Source organism: Chenopodium album, chromosome 16, assembly GCF_948465745.1.
Source record: "Chenopodium album chromosome 16, dcCheAlbu1.1, whole genome shotgun sequence".
NCBI classification, from domain to species: domain Eukaryota; kingdom Viridiplantae; phylum Streptophyta; class Magnoliopsida; order Caryophyllales; family Amaranthaceae; genus Chenopodium; species Chenopodium album.
In genome coordinates, this window is record NC_137849.1 from 567974 (window position 1) to 588817 (window position 20844).

General features: G+C 32.5%; 2 protein-coding genes across 2 annotated transcripts; one reads left to right on the plus strand and one right to left on the minus strand.

Annotated features, from left to right (window-relative positions):
• Positions 1–6763: 6763 nt before the first annotated feature.
• On the plus strand, positions 6764–13676 carry LOC145584569 (histidine kinase 5-like). The gene is made up of 13 exons (XM_081641387.1): positions 6764–6880; positions 7447–8331; positions 8443–8499; positions 8659–8886; positions 8989–9082; positions 9168–9374; positions 9475–9605; positions 10199–10248; positions 10387–10697; positions 10853–10956; positions 11151–11921; positions 12350–12520; positions 13277–13676. The coding sequence occupies exons 2-13, from the start codon at positions 7612–7614 to the stop codon at positions 13397–13399; spliced, it is 2967 nt and encodes a 988-aa protein (XP_081497513.1). The 5' UTR covers positions 6764–6880; positions 7447–7611; the 3' UTR covers positions 13400–13676.
• Positions 13677–15400: 1724 nt separating this feature from the next.
• LOC145585933 (glutamate receptor 2.7-like) lies at positions 15401–19542 on the minus strand. The gene is made up of 5 exons (XM_081642633.1): positions 19537–19542; positions 17121–18452; positions 16668–16980; positions 16083–16489; positions 15401–15996 (listed from the first exon to the last, which is right to left on the minus strand). The coding sequence occupies exons 1-5, from the start codon at positions 19540–19542 to the stop codon at positions 15490–15492; spliced, it is 2565 nt and encodes an 854-aa protein (XP_081498759.1). The 3' UTR covers positions 15401–15489.
• Positions 19543–20844: the final 1302 nt, after the last annotated feature.

The window sequence follows — 20844 nt, forward strand, 5'->3', positions numbered from 1 at the left end:
TTATAAATGTCAGAAATTATAGTATTATTGTCAGAAATAAGGTTATATATGTCAGATATTAAGTCATATATATATATCAGATATTAAACAATGTCTCACCGTAAAAGAGGGCTTTATGAATCAATGCGTATCAGTAAGCAACGAAAAAAAGGTTGACCAGCTTGAGGCTAGAAAACGAAAAATCTCAGAAAGCCATAATAATTGAGGAAAAGATTGAAGTAGCTCCAACGTGCATTGTTACTGAAGCTTTGTAGTTCTAGTACGGGGACTTAAGTAAATCTGTGAATTGAAGAAAGCCTAATTCGGTCAGAGGCAGGGGGTCGCCGACGCCGGGGTATGGGTGGGGGAGGGTCGCCAGCACCGGAAATGGGAGGGGGAAGGTCGTCGGCCGCGGACAAGGGCTGGGCAGTGACAGTGAGGAGGAGATTGGAGTACGCATTATAAATCGGACTCACGTGAAACGGACTCACACAAAACCTTCTAATTTTTGAAATTAAAAGCGAATAAAATTGTTCTAAGAAAAAATTTCTATTTGAAGCTTCACATTGTTCACAAAATTATTGCTCCCTTTGACCTGTTAGTGGCAGTGTGGCACCCATAAAAACATTAAGGCCCTTTCTCAAATAACATAGTTCTAGAAAACATACAATGTACAATGCTTCTACTTAGTTGCTATACTAAATTACCAAGTACAAGTGTACAACTGCTCTTTCATAAGTTGGCTGATAATAGTAGTATAAAATCATCAACTTGTAGTTGTTACTTGCAAAATGTCAACTTAGGCCTAGGTTACATAGGTTTAGTTTACAATTCAAATCTATATATGCTAAACTTTGTCCTTTACCAACATTATTAAAACTAATTAAAATAATTATACACTATCACTATTATTAAAAAGAAAACAAAAAAAAGGAAAAACTCCATGTTCTTGAACAATGTACAGCAGTATATTACTGTTATTTCTTAATGAACCAATACAATGCTTGGTGAGATGTAAAAATTTACAATGAATGAAGGATAAAATGACAAAAGTAAGAAAAAATAATTATTTAATTAATTAATTAATTAATTACCAAACCCACTCCTCTAATCCCAGTAATGTAAGGCCCCGTTCTTTAGAGCTGCTCTGCTCTGCTTTGCTCTGCTGAAATCTGCTCTGCTTTGCTCTGCTCTGCCCTGCCCTGCTCTGCTCTGCTTAAAATTAATACTTAATATTGAATTATTATAATAATAATGTATATTTAATAATAATAATAATAAATAATTAATACTTAATGATAATAATAATTAATATTTAATAATAATAATAAATAAATAATATTTAATAATAATAATAAATATTTAATAATAATATATAATTAATATTTAATAATAAGAATATATAAATAATATTTAATAATAATAATAAATATTTAATAATAATAATATATAATTCATATTTAATAATAATAATATATAAATAATATTATAATAATAATAAATATTTAATAATAATAATATATAATTAATATTTAATAATAATAATATATAATTAATATTTAATAATAATAATATATAATTAATATTTAATTATAATAATATATAATATTTAATAATAATAATATTATTAAATATTAATATTTAATAATAATAATAATTAATATTTAATAATAATAATATTAATAATAATATAATTAATATTTAATAATAATATTAATAATAACATAATTAATATTTGATAATAATAATATTAATAATAATAATATTATTAATATTTAATAATATAAATATTATTAATTATAATTAATATTTAATAATAAAATTTAATGATTATAATAGTAGTAGTAGTAGTAGTAGTAGTAGCAGCAGCAGCAGCAGCAGCAGCAGTAGTAATAATAATAATTGTAGTAATAATAATAATAATAATAATAATAATAATAATAATAATAATAATAATAATAATAGTAATAATAATAATAATAATAGTAATAATAATAATAGTAAAAATAATAATAATAATAGTAATAATAATAATAATAGTAATAATAATAATAATAGTAATAATAATATTAGTAATTATAATAATATTAGTAATAATAATAATAATATTAATATTAATGAAATCTGCTCTGCTCTGCTCGGCTCTGCTTTGCTCTGCTCTGCTCTGCTTCAATCTGCTCTGCTCTGCTGAAATCTGCTCTGCTCTGCTCTGCTGAAATCTGCTCTGCTCTGCCCAGAAGCTCAAAAGAATAGGGCCTAACTAGATTAAGGTCCCTGACCATGTGTCATTAAGACATTAATTGAATAATTAATAATTGTAATAAAAAAATAATAATAAAGCCAAATTTGTTGATGAACTCCATGTTGGTTTTCTGCGCTAATACAACCAAATAAAAAGAAAAAAGTCTGTAAATTTTAATTAAAAAAAACATTCACATGATTAGCAACCGTCCTAACAATTAGAGTGCACATGAAGAAGCCGACCCTTTTGGGTGGATGTGATTCTTCTTCTTTCTATAATTTTAAGCTTAGCTTAGTTAAATTTAATTAAATTAACCTCCCAACCTTTATGCATGCATCTTATTAGCCTACACTATTTTATTACATTTAATTTAAACCAATCAATCACTTTAACCTAAGTTCCAAAGCCATAAAAATAAATCACATTTTTTTTTATTTTTTTTTAATTTTTTAGATTATTGTTCCCTATTTTAACGTTGTAATAAAACCTTCTTGACTAAGCTACATCTAAGCTAATGTGTATGTTATAATATTCGCCTCTCTACACTGTCCTACAATATATAACCTCAAACGTAGACATTGGCCATTAGGTATTATGCATGTAGGCCAATAATATCAATTGTATTTGCAATAATTATTAATATGATCTTTATATAGCGAAGAATGCTTTAATGGAAAATCTCATGTCAATGTCTATGAACATAATTTGATTTATCTACACGACCTATTCATCTCTTTGTATGATTTTACTTTCTAAATCTTCATTATATATCACTTATAGTTTGAGATTTGATTGATTGAATCAATATAATGAAGATTTTTTTGAGATGAAATCATGATTTTAGGTACTGTCACAAGATTTTCCTAGTAAAATTACAATTATATATTGTAATAATTAAACTCATTTATCAGCTTTGCTACCAAATGAGTCATTAAGCTTTGCTCACTACCTACCATGCAAGCAAATGAGACATTAAGCTTTACTCATGACCCACTATCATCCCTCGCTTGTAAAAAGTTTATCATTTGAATTGTAATAAATTCCTAATACCTTTTGATAAATGATTAAAATTTAAAATTACACTTTAATACTTTATAGGCCATCTTGTATGTAACAAAGTCTATAAAAGTCCTGTAAAAAAAATAAAAAATAAAAAATCTAAAATCTATAAAGATCATAGTATTATACCATACCGAGTACTATAACTTTTTACGCCAAGAATTAGTACCTTTGAAAATTAAAAACAATGTAACACCACAATTATACTCTTAACCTCCAAATATTAAATTGAATTTTTTTTTTTTTTTTTTTTTTTTTTTTGAGGGATATTAAATTGAATTATTATTAAGTCGTTTCTTAAGTACTTTAGATTGAATGCTCATCAGCCAATTAAAATACTGTAAATTGAAAGTTGAAATTCGAGTGGTCCCTTACTTTACGTTTTATAAAGGCTTGTTAATGAATAAAATAATAGTTAGTCAAAGTGTATGCTCATCACTAGCTAAAAATATTATAAGATGGAGATGGAGTTGTATATATTATTACCCTTGCAAATAGTAGTCTCTTTAATCGTTTTTGTTCTTTAATTTTGACTTTTTTTAAATCACAAATTGATTGTAAATGAGAATAACAAATAGGGTTAGGGTGTGTTCAATTCACCTGATTTTTACTTATTTGAACTAGTCTGAACTTATTGGATCTATTTAAATTCTTATTTGAATTTATTAACCCTTATTAGAACTGATTTTAGCTATAAATTAAACTTGAGTAGCTCTGATTAACCCTTATCACAACATATCTGAACATAATTCCTAAACTTATACTTATCTGAATTTAAGGGTGCGTTCTATTCACCCGATTTTTACTTATCTGAACTTATCTGATCTTATATGAACTCATGTGAACTTATTAACCCTTATTAGAACTTATTTTAGTTATAAATTGAACTTGATAACCCTAATTAACCCTTATCACAACTTATTTGAACTTATCTTATCTGAACTTATTTTATCTGAACATATTAACCCTGAAATAAGTGGAAATAAGGTGAACAGAACAGAGCCCAGTGGGAGTAAAAAATTTAAAATATATATTTGTTTTATCTTAAATTATATAATTATTTTAAATATTATTTCATACTTTTAATAAAATAAGTTCATTAAAAGGTTTATAATATACTTCGTAAGTTCGGGTATGTTCTGTTCACCTTATTTTCACTTATTTCAGTCATTTTCACTTATTTCAGGTTTAATAAGTTCAGATAAGTTTAGTTAAGTTCATATCAGGTTTAATAAGTTCTGATAAGGATTATCCAAGTACAAATTACAACTAAAATAAGTTTTAACAAGGTCTAATAAGTTCAGGTAAGTTCAGATAAGTTCAAATAAGTGAAAATCAGGTGAATAGAACACACCCTTCGTATGTTTTGTTATAATGAATGTAAATGTAGAAATATAATACGGAGTATAATTTCATGCAAGTATACGAAGTACGAGATAAGTTGAATTAGACAGGGAGACTTAGAAGTATTAATTAATTTATTCGTTTCTTTCTTGAAGTTAAAGCAATAGTTTTGATGAGTGGGAATAATTCCAAGAATGATTACGTCCAAACAACAAATTATCATGATCATTGTCATCCAACGTAATAAAACGTGATATGCATAATGGCAATACAATTTCAACTTAAAACTCAATTTATTTTCTTTTAATGAGCCATTTTGAACAAGGGCGACTGTACTAAGAAACCATTTTATAGTGCAATTGTCATTGTACTAATTCTAAGAAAATGAAATGTTTGCTTTTTAATATCTAATTCTGTCTTTTTCTCTTGTTAAGTCCTTTTAATGCTTAAAGAGACATTTTATCCTTTTAGGATAATTCCCTTACTTTTTTATTAAGAAAAAGATTATGGCAAAAAACATAAGGTTTAAGTTTTGAACAAATCTACAAAATTGAGAGTAAAAAATCATTCATAATTTGAGTAAATTTTTTATTTTTTTATTTTGAATTTTGATTAAGTATAAAATCTATAAAATTAAGAGTAAAAAATTTACAAATTTGAGATAGATATTATTATGTTAATATGGTTATACCTGTCAAAAAAAAAAAAAAAAAAAAAAAAAAAAAAAAAAAAAAAAAAACAAAAACAAAAAACAAAAATATGGTTATAAGAAAATTTTAGTTTAAAGTCCTTTGATTAATTGAAGTATTAATTAATGTAAGCAAAAATGGGCTACTCGATTAATATTGGGTCGTTAGGTTGAATTTAATTTGGGAAATTAAATGGTTTTGATAACTAGCTTGATAGGCAGGAAGGTTGTTTAGACCCAATACAAATTAGTTCGAGTGTTCGACCCCACACAATCATATCGTAAGCTTGACATGACATGAGAGTAACATCATTTCTAAAACTCAACGATTGAATGACAAGCTAACTTCAATATCTAAAAAATGTTAATATGGCCAACCAACATTTCACAAAATTTGGTTTTTGGCATCTATGCATGAGCCCAACTTTTCCTTGGCCCGTTTAATAACAAGGTGTACTACTCATAACCTTGTTCGTGTTCAATTTAAACTAGTTTTGAGCTGAGTCAATATATGGTAGACCAATCTAGTTAAAAATCATGAATTTGATTTTCTTTAGTTGTGTAAATACATTTTACATATATTCCTAACAATTATCGAGTCTATTTAATTTGGATATTGAATGCTCGAATCAGTTGGACCAAAATCAAAATTAGAATTGAAAAAAGTCAGTTTTTGACAACCCTACCTTCCCTCCTTCTAAAGGACAAGTGCGTATCAACACCCGAACAAAAGGCGCGTAGCAATACGTGAACACTACTTTGGAAATTGAAATAGCCGGGAATACAATTCATATGAATTTCTCTTTCTTTCTCCACTTTATGTTCTTCCCTACAAAATAAACTAAAGTGAAGCATAGCGCAGTCAAATCTTATTATCTGCATGTCATTCATTTCATAAACAAACATAAAAATATAAAAAACATTGGGTTTTTCTTTTTCATTTCATTCTTATTCAACAAATTATTGAATTCAGAGTTCATCAGATTCTCAGAAAAAACTACTTTTCGGCTGCACAAAAACTACTCAGAGTGTATGTGTGTGAGTTGTTGCAGACATTAAACAATGGAAACACCCCCCCCCCCCAAAAAAAAAAAAAAAAAAAAAAAAAATTGACCTCCTCTTCACAAAGGCACATGGCTACCTCTTTAGCTTTGGTTTTATTATTACTTAAATTTTCTCTCTCCTACTTACAGATTGGACTTAGTACTACTACATACATACTTAATTTATAATTATATTTTTATAATATAATGTTTTATTATTATTAATATTATTATCTTTGTTAATCCTAATATAGTTTTTTCTCTCGTTAATTGACTGATGATTTCAAGACATGTTTATGACAAACTCTCAGATCTAACACAACCCCCCTTATTCATATTCATATTCCTATTAAAAGTCTCTTCCTTTTCTTCTTCTTCTTCTTCCATTATTTCACCTGCCAACAATATTATTAATTCTGTTTTTATTTATTATATTATTATTATTGTTATTATTATTATTACTCTTCCTAAATTCATAAACTTTCTCAGATTTTATTTTGTGTCATCATTTATCCCAATTCCCAGGTTAGATTCTTCTTACTTTTTCTCATCTTATTTAATTCCTTGATTTCTTGGTTTTTATTTTTTTCTGGGGTGGTTCAGTACTCATCAATGTCAACATATTTGGTGGGCAATCTTCATTTTTTCTTAATTATATGATTATGTCATGATTCTAGATTCATCTTAAATTTTTGCAGTTTTTTCAGTATCAATCTTGTAATACTTGTTAATTTTGTCAACTTTTTTTCCATTGCTCAATCAATTTTCCATTATTTACATCAAATAATTTGATTAGTTTTCAATAATGGTGGGTTTAAGTTATGCAGTATTTATATGGATTAAACAGTCTGTTTCAATCACTTTGTTGTTTCAGTTTAAGTGGGGTACTTTCATCCCAATTTCCCTTTTTCGTTCTTTTTACAAAAAGGGGAGTAAAGTAAAGCATAAAATAAAATTATAAATATTTACATGAGCTGATGATTATTTTTTATTTCTTAAAGAATGTTTACTATATTGATTGTTATTATACTGCAAGTAGTTTAATTTAATTTGATGAAATTATGTTGTTGTTTGATGTGTTGTGACAGCAGAATTCTGGTTGTTTTGTGTTTATAATTGGATCTTGGTGGATTGAAAAACCCTTTCCTAGGAAAAGAATGAAGAAAGACAGTGTATGTTGTTGTAAGAACAGTATTACATTGAATTGAAACAAGGGTTTATAAAATTGTAAAGTAATAGTAGGGATTATTATTATTATGGAGGATCAAATAATAGTGGATGACCATATGGATGTTGAGGAGGCCCTTAATCCGATGTGGCCGGATAATGTAAATGAAGCTGGGAGTCAATTCAATGTGGATTGGCCGCAGGAGGATCAAGATATGTTGAAAGAAGTAGCAATTAACGCGGGGGAGCCTCAAGAAATAGATTTGGAGCGTCTCCATGACATGACAGTAGACAGTGATAAGGGTGGCTCTCAACTGGCCTATCTTATGAAGCATTGGGAGTATAAGCAAGAGAATGCTGCTCGTCTCCTCAGAGAAGAGCTTGATCGCCTCAGCAAGCAAAGAGAGGAGGTTGAGCTTAAGAGATTGGAGATTTTAGAGGAACATCGTTTTGAGGAAGAACGAGTTGGGGCTGACAGATATTCTGTTTCTGTGTTGGAGGAGCTCTATGATTCCTACAAGATTGTTCCTAAGAAAAAACGCGATTCACCTGTTGAAAGTAATAAAGGACTCGAAATAGATGCTGAGTATGATACCATTGTGTATTGGAAACAAAGGGCTGTGATCCTTGAGAATTTGCTGAAGGAAAGCAGTCAGAGGGAGCAGATTCTCTTGGAAAAGCTGGACGAAAGCATCAAGAATATGGAGCAACAGTCCACACCGGTGGAAGAATTGTCACAGATGCTTAAAAGAGCAGATAACTTTATTCACTTCATTCTTCAAAATGCACCTATTGTTCTTGGTCATATGGTAAGGCTAGAAATGGTATACTATATCCATTCATTCACTTCTCTCGGACTGCCCTTTCTATGTCTGGGTGAGCAATTGCATTGATGCTTTCATCATGTGCATTTGTTTCAGGATAAAGAGCTGCGCTACCGTTTTATCTACAATCACTACCCAAGTTTTAAAGAGGAGGTAAGACTTTGGTGTGCTTGTAAAATTAGTGCCTTAAAGCTAGCTTCGTCCTCAATAATTCTGCACCCGAGGACTGTGTAATTCTATCTTCCCTTTTGTTTCAAAGCATCTTTCGTAGGAAAACGGTATGGCATTCCTCAACTTACCTGATTTTTTCAGGATATTATAGGGAAAACGGATACAGAGATCTTTTCTGGTGCTGGAGTGAAGGAGTCTCTAGACTTCAAGCGAGAAGTCTTAGAACGTGGACTACCCGGAAAGAGAGAGATAACATTTGAAACTGAACTTTTTGGGTCAAAAACCTTTTTGATATATGTAGAGCCTGTGTTTAATAAGGCAGGAGAGACCATTGGTGTCAATTACATTGGAATGGATATTACAGATCAGGTCAGGTCTTATTTCAATATTATGCCTTGAAATTTTGGTGGATACAATGCACAAAAGGCCATTACAAGTAATGTCTGAATAGGGTGTCCATTTTTTTAACAGGTCAGAAAAAGAGAGAAGATGGCAAAGCTTCGAGAGGAGATAGCTGTTCAGAAAGCCATGGAGACTGAACTGAATAAGACTATACATATAACAGGTTTGGTTAATTTAAGTGATTCATGAGTTATAGCTTCTCTTTGGCACATGGAGTTAACTAAAAGATGCTTTCTATCATTTTTTAGAGGAAACTATGCGAGCTAAGCAAATGCTTGCCACTATGTCTCATGAGATACGGTCACCATTATCTGGTGTTGTTAGCATGGCCGAGGTTCTAGCCACCACTAGGCTGGACAAGGAACAACGACAATTGTTAGATGTCATGATTTCTTCAGGGGATTTGGTCCTTCAGCTCATCAATGACATCCTTGATCTCTCCAAGGTTGAGTCAGGTTTGATATTGTTGACCTTGATGTTAATCAGATTCTACAAGGGCTGGTTTAAGTGTTTAATTGTATTGACTGCTTTCTGTTATTTATTTTTGGGTTATAGGTGTTATGAGACTGGAAGCTACCAAGTTCCGACCAAGAGAAGTTGTAAGGCATGTACTCCAGACAGCTGCAGCATCTTTGAAGAAAATGCTGACGTTGGAAGGATACATAGCAGATGATGTTCCGATAGAGGTGAGATCATTTTCTTACCATGAAATTAGAAATTCAGCTTGTGCTCTGCACATGACATACATTTCAACTCTATGTGCTTATCTAAGTAAAGCACCTCTCAAAGTGATAAGCTGTTCAGTCTTCACACTGATAAACCATCCCTGCAGTTTGTGGGTCTTGATCAGATCATTTGTAAATTTGTGCCAATCTTCTCCAATAGTATTTCTCAAATTTCATAAAGATCCTGGCTTAAACTCAATAATAAAGTATAGGAAGATTTTGGATTCATAACTTTGGGCCCTGCAGTGCTTTAATTTTACCATGCTATTTCAGTCCAGGTTTCCTGATGTCAGAAGTTGAATTAATCAATTCCGATATACAACAATAAACACCATGTGGTTTATATAAGCTGCTTACATTGATGCATATGATGTCAATCAACCCACTCACCCTGTCCTAAGCTGTAGCCTTATATAGAGGCATCTGGTTTATATTATTGTTAAATCTGCTGACGCGGAAACTTTTGGCTATTGTCAAAAATTTAGAACAATCTCATATATTTCATGTTTGCATGCAAACCGTCTGACAATACTTTCTTACTGTATCTTTTTCAGGTGATTGGAGATGTTCTTAGAATTCGACAAATTCTCACTAATCTAGTCAGGTATACAGAGAATGCACCTTGCGCTATCTGTCATTTTTTCTCTGTTCAGCATACAGCTTCTCTGGTAGATTAAAATCGTGTCATATTTATAGCTCAAAAGACACATATTTCTAATTTTAATCTGTAATTCTACTGCAGTAATGCCATTAAATTTACGCATGAAGGTAAAGTTGGCATAAGACTTTATGTAGTACCAGCGCCTTATTCTGGAGAAGAAGATCTCCATCCTGTCGAAAGACTCGAAACCAATACTGCCACAGATGAAAAAGGTGATTCTGATCATCCATATGGAGATGATCCTTCTGAAGCTCATAAAAATTCGGATGAGTCTGGAACGCCAGTCAAGAGAGGAGAATCACAATCAAAAGATGAAGATAGGCATCCCATTATATTTCCAACAACAGTATGGATACGCTGTGATGTATATGACACTGGAATAGGAATTCCAGGTTTGATTATTAATTCATTTCGTAACCACTTAATGTCAGTTTTCAGTTTCCAGCAGTAGTAGCCAAGGGTGTACCATTAACTCATTATATGTAATATTGACTAGAGCTAGAGCTGTATAATAATTTTGTTTCTTATTTGATCTCGTGTGTGACAGAGCACGCTTTGCCCACTTTATTCAAAAAATATATGCAAGCCAGTGCTGATCATGCTCGTAAGTATGGTGGAACTGGACTAGGCTTGGCCATATGCAAACAACTGGTAAATTTTGCTACCACAGTACATTTATAACTATCTTTCCTTTAAAGTAGTATTGATATTTTCGTGAATCAATTTCAAGCTATTTAATTATTTGGGGAAGCCCTGAAACTGTTACTTTAATCCCACTCCCAATAGTTATAATTCTGATAATTTGCAGATACCCAGAAAATTGTTGATTTGTTTTCTGTGCACAGGTTGAGCTAATGGGTGGACATATGACGGTATCCAGCAAAGAGCATTGTGGATCAACATTCACATTTGTTCTCCCATACAGGGTATCTCCTGAATCCGATGACCAGTCTGATGATCCTGATGAGCTTCCAGATGCTTCTACTCATCATGATGCAACAGCCACTGATGATCATACAGCTGGATTTTTCCAATTCCAGCCTCGGACATTGAGTTCATCTATGTTATCCCTCAGTGGAGAAAGCAGGAGCCAAAATATATTACAAAATAATTACGGATTTAGTATGCCTGACATCAACCCAAATTTAGCTTCATTGTCTCCTACTCATGCCACTCCAAAGGAGTTGGAAACTGAGCAGGGATCACATGAAAGTTCTTCGAGGAACAGTGGTGATAATGCTGCTGCTGAAATAAGTGGTAGAAATGATCAGTATGTTGGAGAGGAAAGGAATATTGGTGAAAACCTAAGATCATTGGATATGGAGGCTGGGTCTAGTGTAAGTGGGGGGCAAGTGGAAAAGACATTAAATGACCCTCAAGATGAACACCGGATGATGCAGAATCGTGATACAAGTCTGCAGAGTACTGCAAGCAGCGTGCCTGACGTACAGACACCTGAGAAAAAGCCTAAAATACTCCTTGTAGAAGACAATAAGATCAATGTGGTGGTGACAACATCCATGATGAAACAATTGGGTCACAGAATAGACGTTGTTAATAATGGAATTGAAGCCATTCGTGCTGTTCAAAATCATACTTATGACCTTGTTTTGATGGTAATGTAACTCTGACTTCTTCTAGTTGTGTCTTCTCTTCTAATAGCATTATAAAGATTGCTTTGTCGTACTTTCTTTTTCTCTGTTACCCTTATAAAGTAGGATGTGTTGCTCTATGGATAGATCATATAAAAAAAATTGCACTGTTCCTAATTGCCAATTGGTAGGTAAAGGAAGAAAAAGAACAAGGGCAGAATAAAGAAGAAAATCACAAAAGTAATATGTATTCCCATTCAATAAATAGTATACAAGGAACATACATCTAACAGTATGTTGAATCACATCAAATAGATCTATTCATTATTCTGTTCATTTTAGCATTAGTAGTCATTCTTCTTAAGAAATAGATTATTGTAATATAGCTAGAGAGTAAGTCCAATAATTGCAAAACACAAGTTTTGTTTGATTGACACAAGCAATATCTGCAGGATGTCTGCATGCCAGTGATGGATGGACTTCAAGCTACAAGGATCATTCGATCTTGCGAAGAGTCTGGCAGTTGGGATGCTGCTATGGAGGCAGGAATTGATCAACCTATGCATTTTCAGGATTCACCAGTGAATTTTCATTATCCACCGAAGAGAATTCCAATTATTGCGGTAAACATTTGCAATTTCAACTTTACAAGGTCCTTGAAATTGCAATTTAGTATGTTCTGTAGAGTGTAGAGTACATTGCACCATTTTCTCGTAGATCATTGTTGCTAAAATGAACCTTGTATCATGATTTGCAATAATAGATCTTATCTTTTAGTTAAAGATTTTTCATTTTGAAAAACTCCTGGTAGGCTTATAGCCTCATAGATTTGCTTTATTAACTTTTCACCAAAAACAAATAGATGGACTTAAATATACTGAGAAATGTAAAAGTATGACCTAACTAAGGGTTGTAATGAGTCTATTCTGTTAGCAAGCTACTCGAGCTCAGGCCACTCAGAATTCAGTCCAAGCTCGGCTCTAAACTTAGCTGAAATCAGCTGATTGAGCAGAGCTTGAATTTCTAGCATGCACTGGTTCAAATAATGTATTTGTCAAATGAAAATAAAAAAGTGACTTGTGATCCTGTGAGTAATAATACGAAGTACATAGTATAGGTCAGATATATGGGTATCATAGGTGGAGTTTTTTCTGAGTCACGAGCCAGCCCAAGTCTGAAGTTTCTGAACTGAAAAATGAATTTGACTCATTTTGAGTTGAGCAAGCTACCCAAATCTCTAGCTCAGTTTGGATCATTGTCTCTCTTATGCAGGACTTGAACCATGCAGTTTTGAGATGAAATCACATATTAGTGTTTCTTGTTGTAATTAGTTGTATTGCAGATAATCATTTTAATTATTTTTGATTTGATGAGTGCAGATGACAGCAAATGCATTATCAGAGAGTGCAGATGAGTGCTTTGCGAATGGTATGGATTCGTTTGTGTCAAAGCCTGTCACACTCCTAAAGTTAAAAGAGTGCCTTCAGCAGTATTTGCCGTGATGTCTTCTTGTATATTCATTCATCTGTACAGAAGTAGAATGTCTTTCTTTTTAGGAAAGTTTTGTAACCAAATGTATCATGTTTTTAGGAATGAGCATCTTTGTAAAAAAATTTTGCCAATTCTTTTACTGGTGGGAAAGAAATAAAAGTTTGCAGCTAAGCTGAATGGGTTGGAAATAAAAGTTTTACCTCGGAAAAGTTTCTTGTTTAGCAATTAATCAAGTAGCCAATAATGTATGCGACTATGCATTAGGATTTAAGGACTAAGGATGAGCCTTTAGGAAATTCCTACTAGCCAAATAATGCTTGTAAGGGAATGAACATCTGATATATCGTGATATTCATTCTTAAGCCCTTTTCTCTTCATCTTAAAACTGCTTTACAATGTTTGGTAAAATCAGATTTAAGTTAGCTATAATATCAAAATCTTATCTGTAAACTATGCTCAACAACGTACATTAGTTTTGACCAATAAACCAGTTTATTAGTGAAAACCAGTTTCAATCTGTGCAAATCAGTTTGATCAGTTCAAATCAGTCGATATGTTTAAGTTCAGTCTTTAAATGATAAGCAGGCAATAAAACACAAAGCCTTAATGGATTTACTGTACATATTAAAGCGTTTGAAGGAAGGACCTACGAATCCAAAGCCTTCTGCCTTTTAATTAGGTGGAGGCATTATATGTTTTGAGGAATATTTTGTAAAGAAAAGCTTCAGATAGGGGGTTTCATCGAAAGCAGTAATTTGTTGTGGGAAACTAGTTTTGATTCATGAAGATCCTTCTGTTTTAAGAATCCCTTAATACAGGAAGCCTCTTGAAACCTTACATAAGACCCTTTGCTTATTAGCTAAATCTGTAAGAATAGGCTGCAACTGTTGAACAGTTAGCATAGAAGAAAAAATGGCGGTGTAGCTTTGAGTCAAGATAAACACTACAAAGTTCCAAATGATCACAACAAATCTGTCCAAGCTAATACATCACTCCTGCAAACAAGGGACAACAACCTTTAAAATTAATTTATACTAAATAACTCATATTTTCATTTGCATAACAATTAAAATTAGAGATGTGAAGTTTATGCTAACTTGCATTTACCTTTCTGTAGTACAAGCCTGCAAAAATACAAAATTAACCACTCTTGATCTAGAAGATTAGACAAGGACTAGTGATCAATTTTCGACGACTATGACCTTTTTAGCATAGTTAGTTGCTGAGGTCCTCTTAAGCTAAATCAAGTTGAGACGTAATACAGTTTGACTTTTCATTCAAATGTGTGTACATTTCAAATATAGGACAATAACTATGGAAGAGGCTTGATTTTACTTTGCTAGTCAAATGCTTTGATTCTTCCATGGGACCAAATCCAACTCATTTTAAATCTTTCTTTTCGTTGAAAGCGAAAACTGAAACTATATGCAGCTGAAACTGATGGAATATGCAAACCAAAATACACACAATATGAATTTCCTTTTTTTCTTTTTTTGACAGCACAAATTGCTATTTCTAGCAAAAAAAAGCTGACATAAGCTCAAAATTAGCTTTACTGATTAACCCTTCTTTGTACTTCCTTAGTAATAGTGATATCTCAATTCTTAAACATCAAAGATTTTTATTTTACCTGTGCCTCTGGTCCTATCTTTGCTATTTTACGGGGTAGAATCGTTTTAGATTTAATTGGTAAACTCAGCCAATTTTGAAAGAAAAGTTGCATAATCAGGAAGAAGGCAACTGCACTATCATTAACTTTTACGGTCACATTATATAGGAACAGGAGAAATGGCAGTAAAACACTAACAAGAACAATAATCCAAAGCATCCAAATAGACCATTTTATTCCTTTCACTAAAGAAATGGCTGTAAAAAATTCATGTCATATTGCACAACATGTTTAAAGATGAGGTCATGTGCAAAGTCTAAGTATATCCTAGTTAGGCAGATAAGTAAGAACAGAATCGTGTTTACATTAAATAATGATTATACATTTTCATCGTACTTTACAAGTTTACATGGTCTCTCCTTGCATACCTAAATGAGCTACATCAGTCTATGCTGTGTATAGGTTTGTGCATCTGAACTCGACTTGAGCATGTTAGTTAGCAGTAACCTTTACATCTTCCAAGTTAACATCTGTTTTCTCTGGCAAAGGAGTTGGTTGTCCTTCATAATTATCTAAACCTCTTTCTGAACTATTCCAATACCTTGAAGGACTATTTGATGGTGTACCGAGAAAATTTTGATCTTGTGTTGTACTTTTTCTGAAAGTATGGGAGCTGAGATTCTTTTGGTCATAAACCCTCATCAATGTTTTAGCTCTAGTCCAAACTGAGGCACTACCATCAGTCCATACATTTCTATGCTCTTTAAGGAAGCCTGACAAGGATATGATGAGAGCAAACAACGCTGCAGCCACTGCAATTGTAAATAAGCCCCAAAAACTGTCAAGACCAAGGCTAGTTGAAGACAATGATGCACTCAAATCTTGGCAATCTGTATCCTTAAACCACTTCTTCTCCAATGCTGTCATTTCTTTTCCCTCTGTTATAGCTAGCACTCCGCGGGAAACATCTGATCCAAGAGGAGAACCTCTGGGAAAAACCTGCGGGCAAGGAGCATAAAAATCAACATTCAAGCAAATGAGAAAGACACATACAGATTAGGTAGAGAAGGCGAGTGCAGGCTTACAAATCCAAAGCCATCTGTCTTATATGTTGGTGGAACCATGGTATATTTAGAGCCATATTCTGCAAGAAAAATCTTCACATATGGAAGTTCATCAAATGCTGCTGCAATGCCTCCTTTATGTGTTCCCTTTTCTAAAAGTTCATGCAACTGCTCTGTCGTATTATAGGGCTTTAGGTTTGAGGGACTAAAGTTCATCTCTCTTAGAGAATCCTTAACAAAGGAACCTTCTAGAAACCCTACCACTTCCCCTCCTTTTATCAGCTCCTTAACGTCTTTAATGGTGGGTTGAAGCTGTTCCACTGTCAGCAATGAAGCCAAGTTTGCGGTGTAGCTTTGTATAAGAATGAGCACCACAAAAACCCAAATAATCACCACAAACCTTGTCAGGTTGCTGAACACATTAAAACCTGTAAAGTTGCAGAAAAAAAGACTTCACTTCCTGAAAACTTATTCAGTTCAATAGTCAATTTGAAAAAACAATTAGTCTTCACAATAAGTTGTGATCCAAGCAATATCTTCTTCTAGATGATTTGTAAAGATATAAATTTGTGAATTGTGATGCAAAACATGGGAAGATATACTGACTGTGTGAGAAAACCAGTGTTGAGAAGGAGTAATATAGACTCGTTCCAGCCTGATGCCCTGGTGGTCCCCTGAAATCTTCGTTTATTCGATGTTCAAGCACCCAAACTACAAATGCAATGAAGATAAAGGAACAGAAGGTTACAACCCATAAATCCCGTGTCAGGGGTTTAACAAAGAGCCAAGCCCGTATTTTCTGATTGCTTTTCATAGGTACTACCATTACGACACCAGAATCAGTATAAGGCAACGTAAAATCAACAAGCGGTGACCTTTTTGCTCGGATTGTTACATCTCCTACCACTGCATCAAAGTTCTGCATACAGAGAACATCATATATTAGCAAATTATGCTAGCATAATACTCTACCAAAACGAAAAATAATGCTGAGTCCCAATGATTAAAGGCTATTCCTAAGTCATATTTTTTCAGCACCATACAAATGTTGTACATTACCTTAAGGTAGACTTGTGAAACCAGTTTATCATAGCTATTAGTAGGTTCACCTTCTTTCTCCGTGTAAGGCACATAGTCGTATGGTACATAGTATGGCAGTGTTTTCATTACTGCATCAAAAACATCGATGCAGTATCCTGTAACTTTTGTTTTATTGGTGGCAGGATCTTGACTGACATTCACAAATTGAGTGAAGCCAATCTTAATTGGAACACCAATTTTTAACCTTTTACCATTTGGTGAAACTACCCAACCTTTGGGAGCAGACTTAGAGCCCCCAGGCCATACGATGGACTCAAGATCAGCCTTTACAAGGGCATGTTTACTGCTGCTTTCTGAAGTCCATAAACTAATTTCCTTCTCTTGACTGCCCCATACATTTATAAGCTGATAAGTTGGACATTGCAGCTGCCCTTCGTCTAGATCAAAGCTTCCTACAAGTCCCCTAAACCTCGACCTCAGTATCGATTGGAGTAATTCAGGACCAAACAACGAAACTCTTATATCAGAGATATCAGTTGATGAACTGGCAGCATTATTGTCAGCTCTCTGAAATGTAAAGTTAGAAATACCAACTTCTTCCACAGCTTTTGCAAGGGCAATAGTTGCATCATAAGCCCGAAGTCCATAAATGCTCATTCCTACATTTTTAAGGACAGGATTTTCTTGCTGAAATTTCATTTTCCATCTAGTAGTAAAATTGTCCAGCTCTTTTGTTCTAGCTACATAAGTTTTCACTCCCAGTACACCCTGCATTGACTGAATTACTAGAGGATCTAAAGACTCCAAGACATCGGCCACTACATTCGTGATGATCCATACATAGTCTTTGCTCATCATACCCAGCTTTTGTGCTTTCAAAAACAGCCGAGATGCCAGAGAAGCTGCCATATGGACTATAAAGACGCGATGAGACATAGATTTGAGCTTGTACAGCTCTAATTCTATTCGATCATTGGTGGCAGAAGATGGAATGACACTCCTATAAGGAATGTTTGTCCCAATCTCTTGCAGTTTATCAGCCAAGAAAGGTATGATCCCACCACCAAATTCATTAGCAACATAGACAGGTACAACTTCTCTCCATCCGAAAGATTGGATAAGGTCACTGATGGGTTGTACTTGGCAGGAATCATCCTGTGTTGCTCGAATGAAATACGGGTTTTGCGTGGGAGAAAGTGAAGGGCTTGTAGCAGAGTAGGAAACAATTGGAACTCGAGCTTTCTCCCCAAGATTGACAACAAATTGAGCCTCAGGAGATGTTTCTGGACCTATGATTGCTGTCACTTGGTCATTCTTCAGTAAATCCAATACTGCATTCTCAAAACAGGACTATTGGTATCAAAATTTAAACAATGGCTAATGTTACTTGTAAGTTCATTCATTCATGCCATATCAACTATGATAGGATATCACATACTCTTCCTTTCTTTTTTACTTGACCCGCTTTGACTTTTATACTATTCACCACTCCTCTTTTGACCGTGTTTTGTGAATAATTTGTAAGGAAAAAACATGTTCATGTTATAAGTAACTTTTATAATATTTATTTATGGAGAATTAAAGTTATTAATCGTTGAAGTTTCGCATTGGCAAGCGTGATAAAAGAAACAGGTCAAGTGAAAAAGAACAGAGGAAGTACTTCGTATGATACGTACTACACATGTATGTCACACTGTCATGTATCACTAAGTTATGTATTCGTATTCAAAGAAAAATTAATTTTAGAGGTTATTGTATCCATAGTCTTTCTAGAGGTTATTATACTGTAAGACTACACAACGTCAAACTTGAATTAATTTTGTTTGTTTCGTCAACAAAATTAGACCAAATGGCATAAAATTGTAGCTTTAATATGTGGTTCAACACTAATTCAAGACTTTTCTTCTAGTCAGGTATTGCGAACGTATGTTGTATGTATCTACACATCAATACAGCCACAACTCTTAGCACGCAATGCTTGATTGCGAAATATCCAATTAAACACACCCTTTGGCATTATACACCTCGTCAATTCATACTATATAATACTCTATCACACATTATTGGAAGTTAGCAATTAAATTATTGGAAGTTAGCAATTATGATATGGTCAACTCTTTCATTTAAAAAAAAAAATAAATGAAAATAAAAAATGGAAAATCGAGTCAACTCTATTAAACATTGTTAGATAGATTGTTCCTCCTCCATCCATTATTGAATGTTAAATTGTTGAAACAAGGAGATAATTCTAGATAGATTAAGGGAAAAATAAAAAGAAATTGATGAATAAAACCATAACGACAGCATTTAATAAACTTATAATTTTGCTATACAATCTTAAGTTAACTCTAATTTAAAGTATATCTTCCTTCAAAAAAAAATTTAAAGTGTATCTATACTTATTACTTTCGTATTTATAAACACAAATCATCACCGACATTTGTCTCATCCTCCTTTAATCTCACACCCCTCCTTTTTTAAAGCAATCCTATGTATCAAACTCTTTATATATTGCTATTTTCACATTTTCCATGATTTAGTATCTTTAATTAGGATAGTTTAACATTCATTTCTATATATGAAGTACATATTGTAGGTAATAGTGTTTGAGTTAACTTCATTATGGTCATCATAATTTGCCAAACTTGGATTTTGAATATTATTTGTTTTAGATTATGTTACGAAATTCGGGATTTGGTTATATTTATAATGGCTACGTACGTATGTACTGCCAAATGGGTGCAAAGAAATTGTCAAACCAAACATTTATACAAGTATTTTTATATAAGAATAAAATTTTGTGTTTTAAGTTTTAGTGGTATATACTTACTCTTAACTTGTATATTCGGTTGATATACTAGTCCTATACTCATATATTCTAGAAATTGGAAACTATCTAGGAATCCTAGGAGTAGAGGTCACAAACTGGTTTCGATCGGTATGCCTTTTTAGTCTAGTTTTGAATCGGTCTAAATTTATTAAACGTGGGTCATACACTCATACTACGTACAATTCACCTAAACCGTTCATCATTTTTGCTACTATTTACATACCAATGTTAGTCAATGTAATTCTCAATGATGGTAAATTAGGTTCTCATCAATTTTTATTTGGGATTATTAATCAAGTTTCATAATGTTCTTTTTTTTTTAATTTTTTTTTTTTAAAAAAAGAAAAAAAAAAGTTTACACCTAAACTCTTCATCATTTGTGCTACTATTTACATACCAATGTTAGTCAATTAAATTCTCGATGATGGTAAAATAGGTTCCCGCCAATTTTTATTTGGGATTATTAATAATGTTCTTTTTTTAAAAAAAAAAAAAAGTTTACCAAAAAAAAAAATTCTTGATAATAATTAATAATTTTACTTTAAAAATTAAAAGTAAAGAATCAGGTAAGTAGGAATTTAATTTTAATCACAAAACTAAAACAATCATGTCCCAAGTCCTAAACATAAACAAGTTTACCAAAAAAATATTTTCTTGATCAAAAGACAGCAGCAGGTCAGCAGGTTTAACTTTGAAGTCATGTGTTAACTCTTTTCATACTAGTGTCACTTTTTTACTTTGGGGCGAAAGAGTCCTGTACATTTGCTACTCATAACTGTTGTATATCTACTTATCTCTTTACACACACCTAAAGGATTTACACCAATCTTAATAAATTCACATTTTCTAACAATAGGCGTTCTTTACCTTTTATACACTCGTGTGTACCTTTTAATACTAAGCATATGTCCG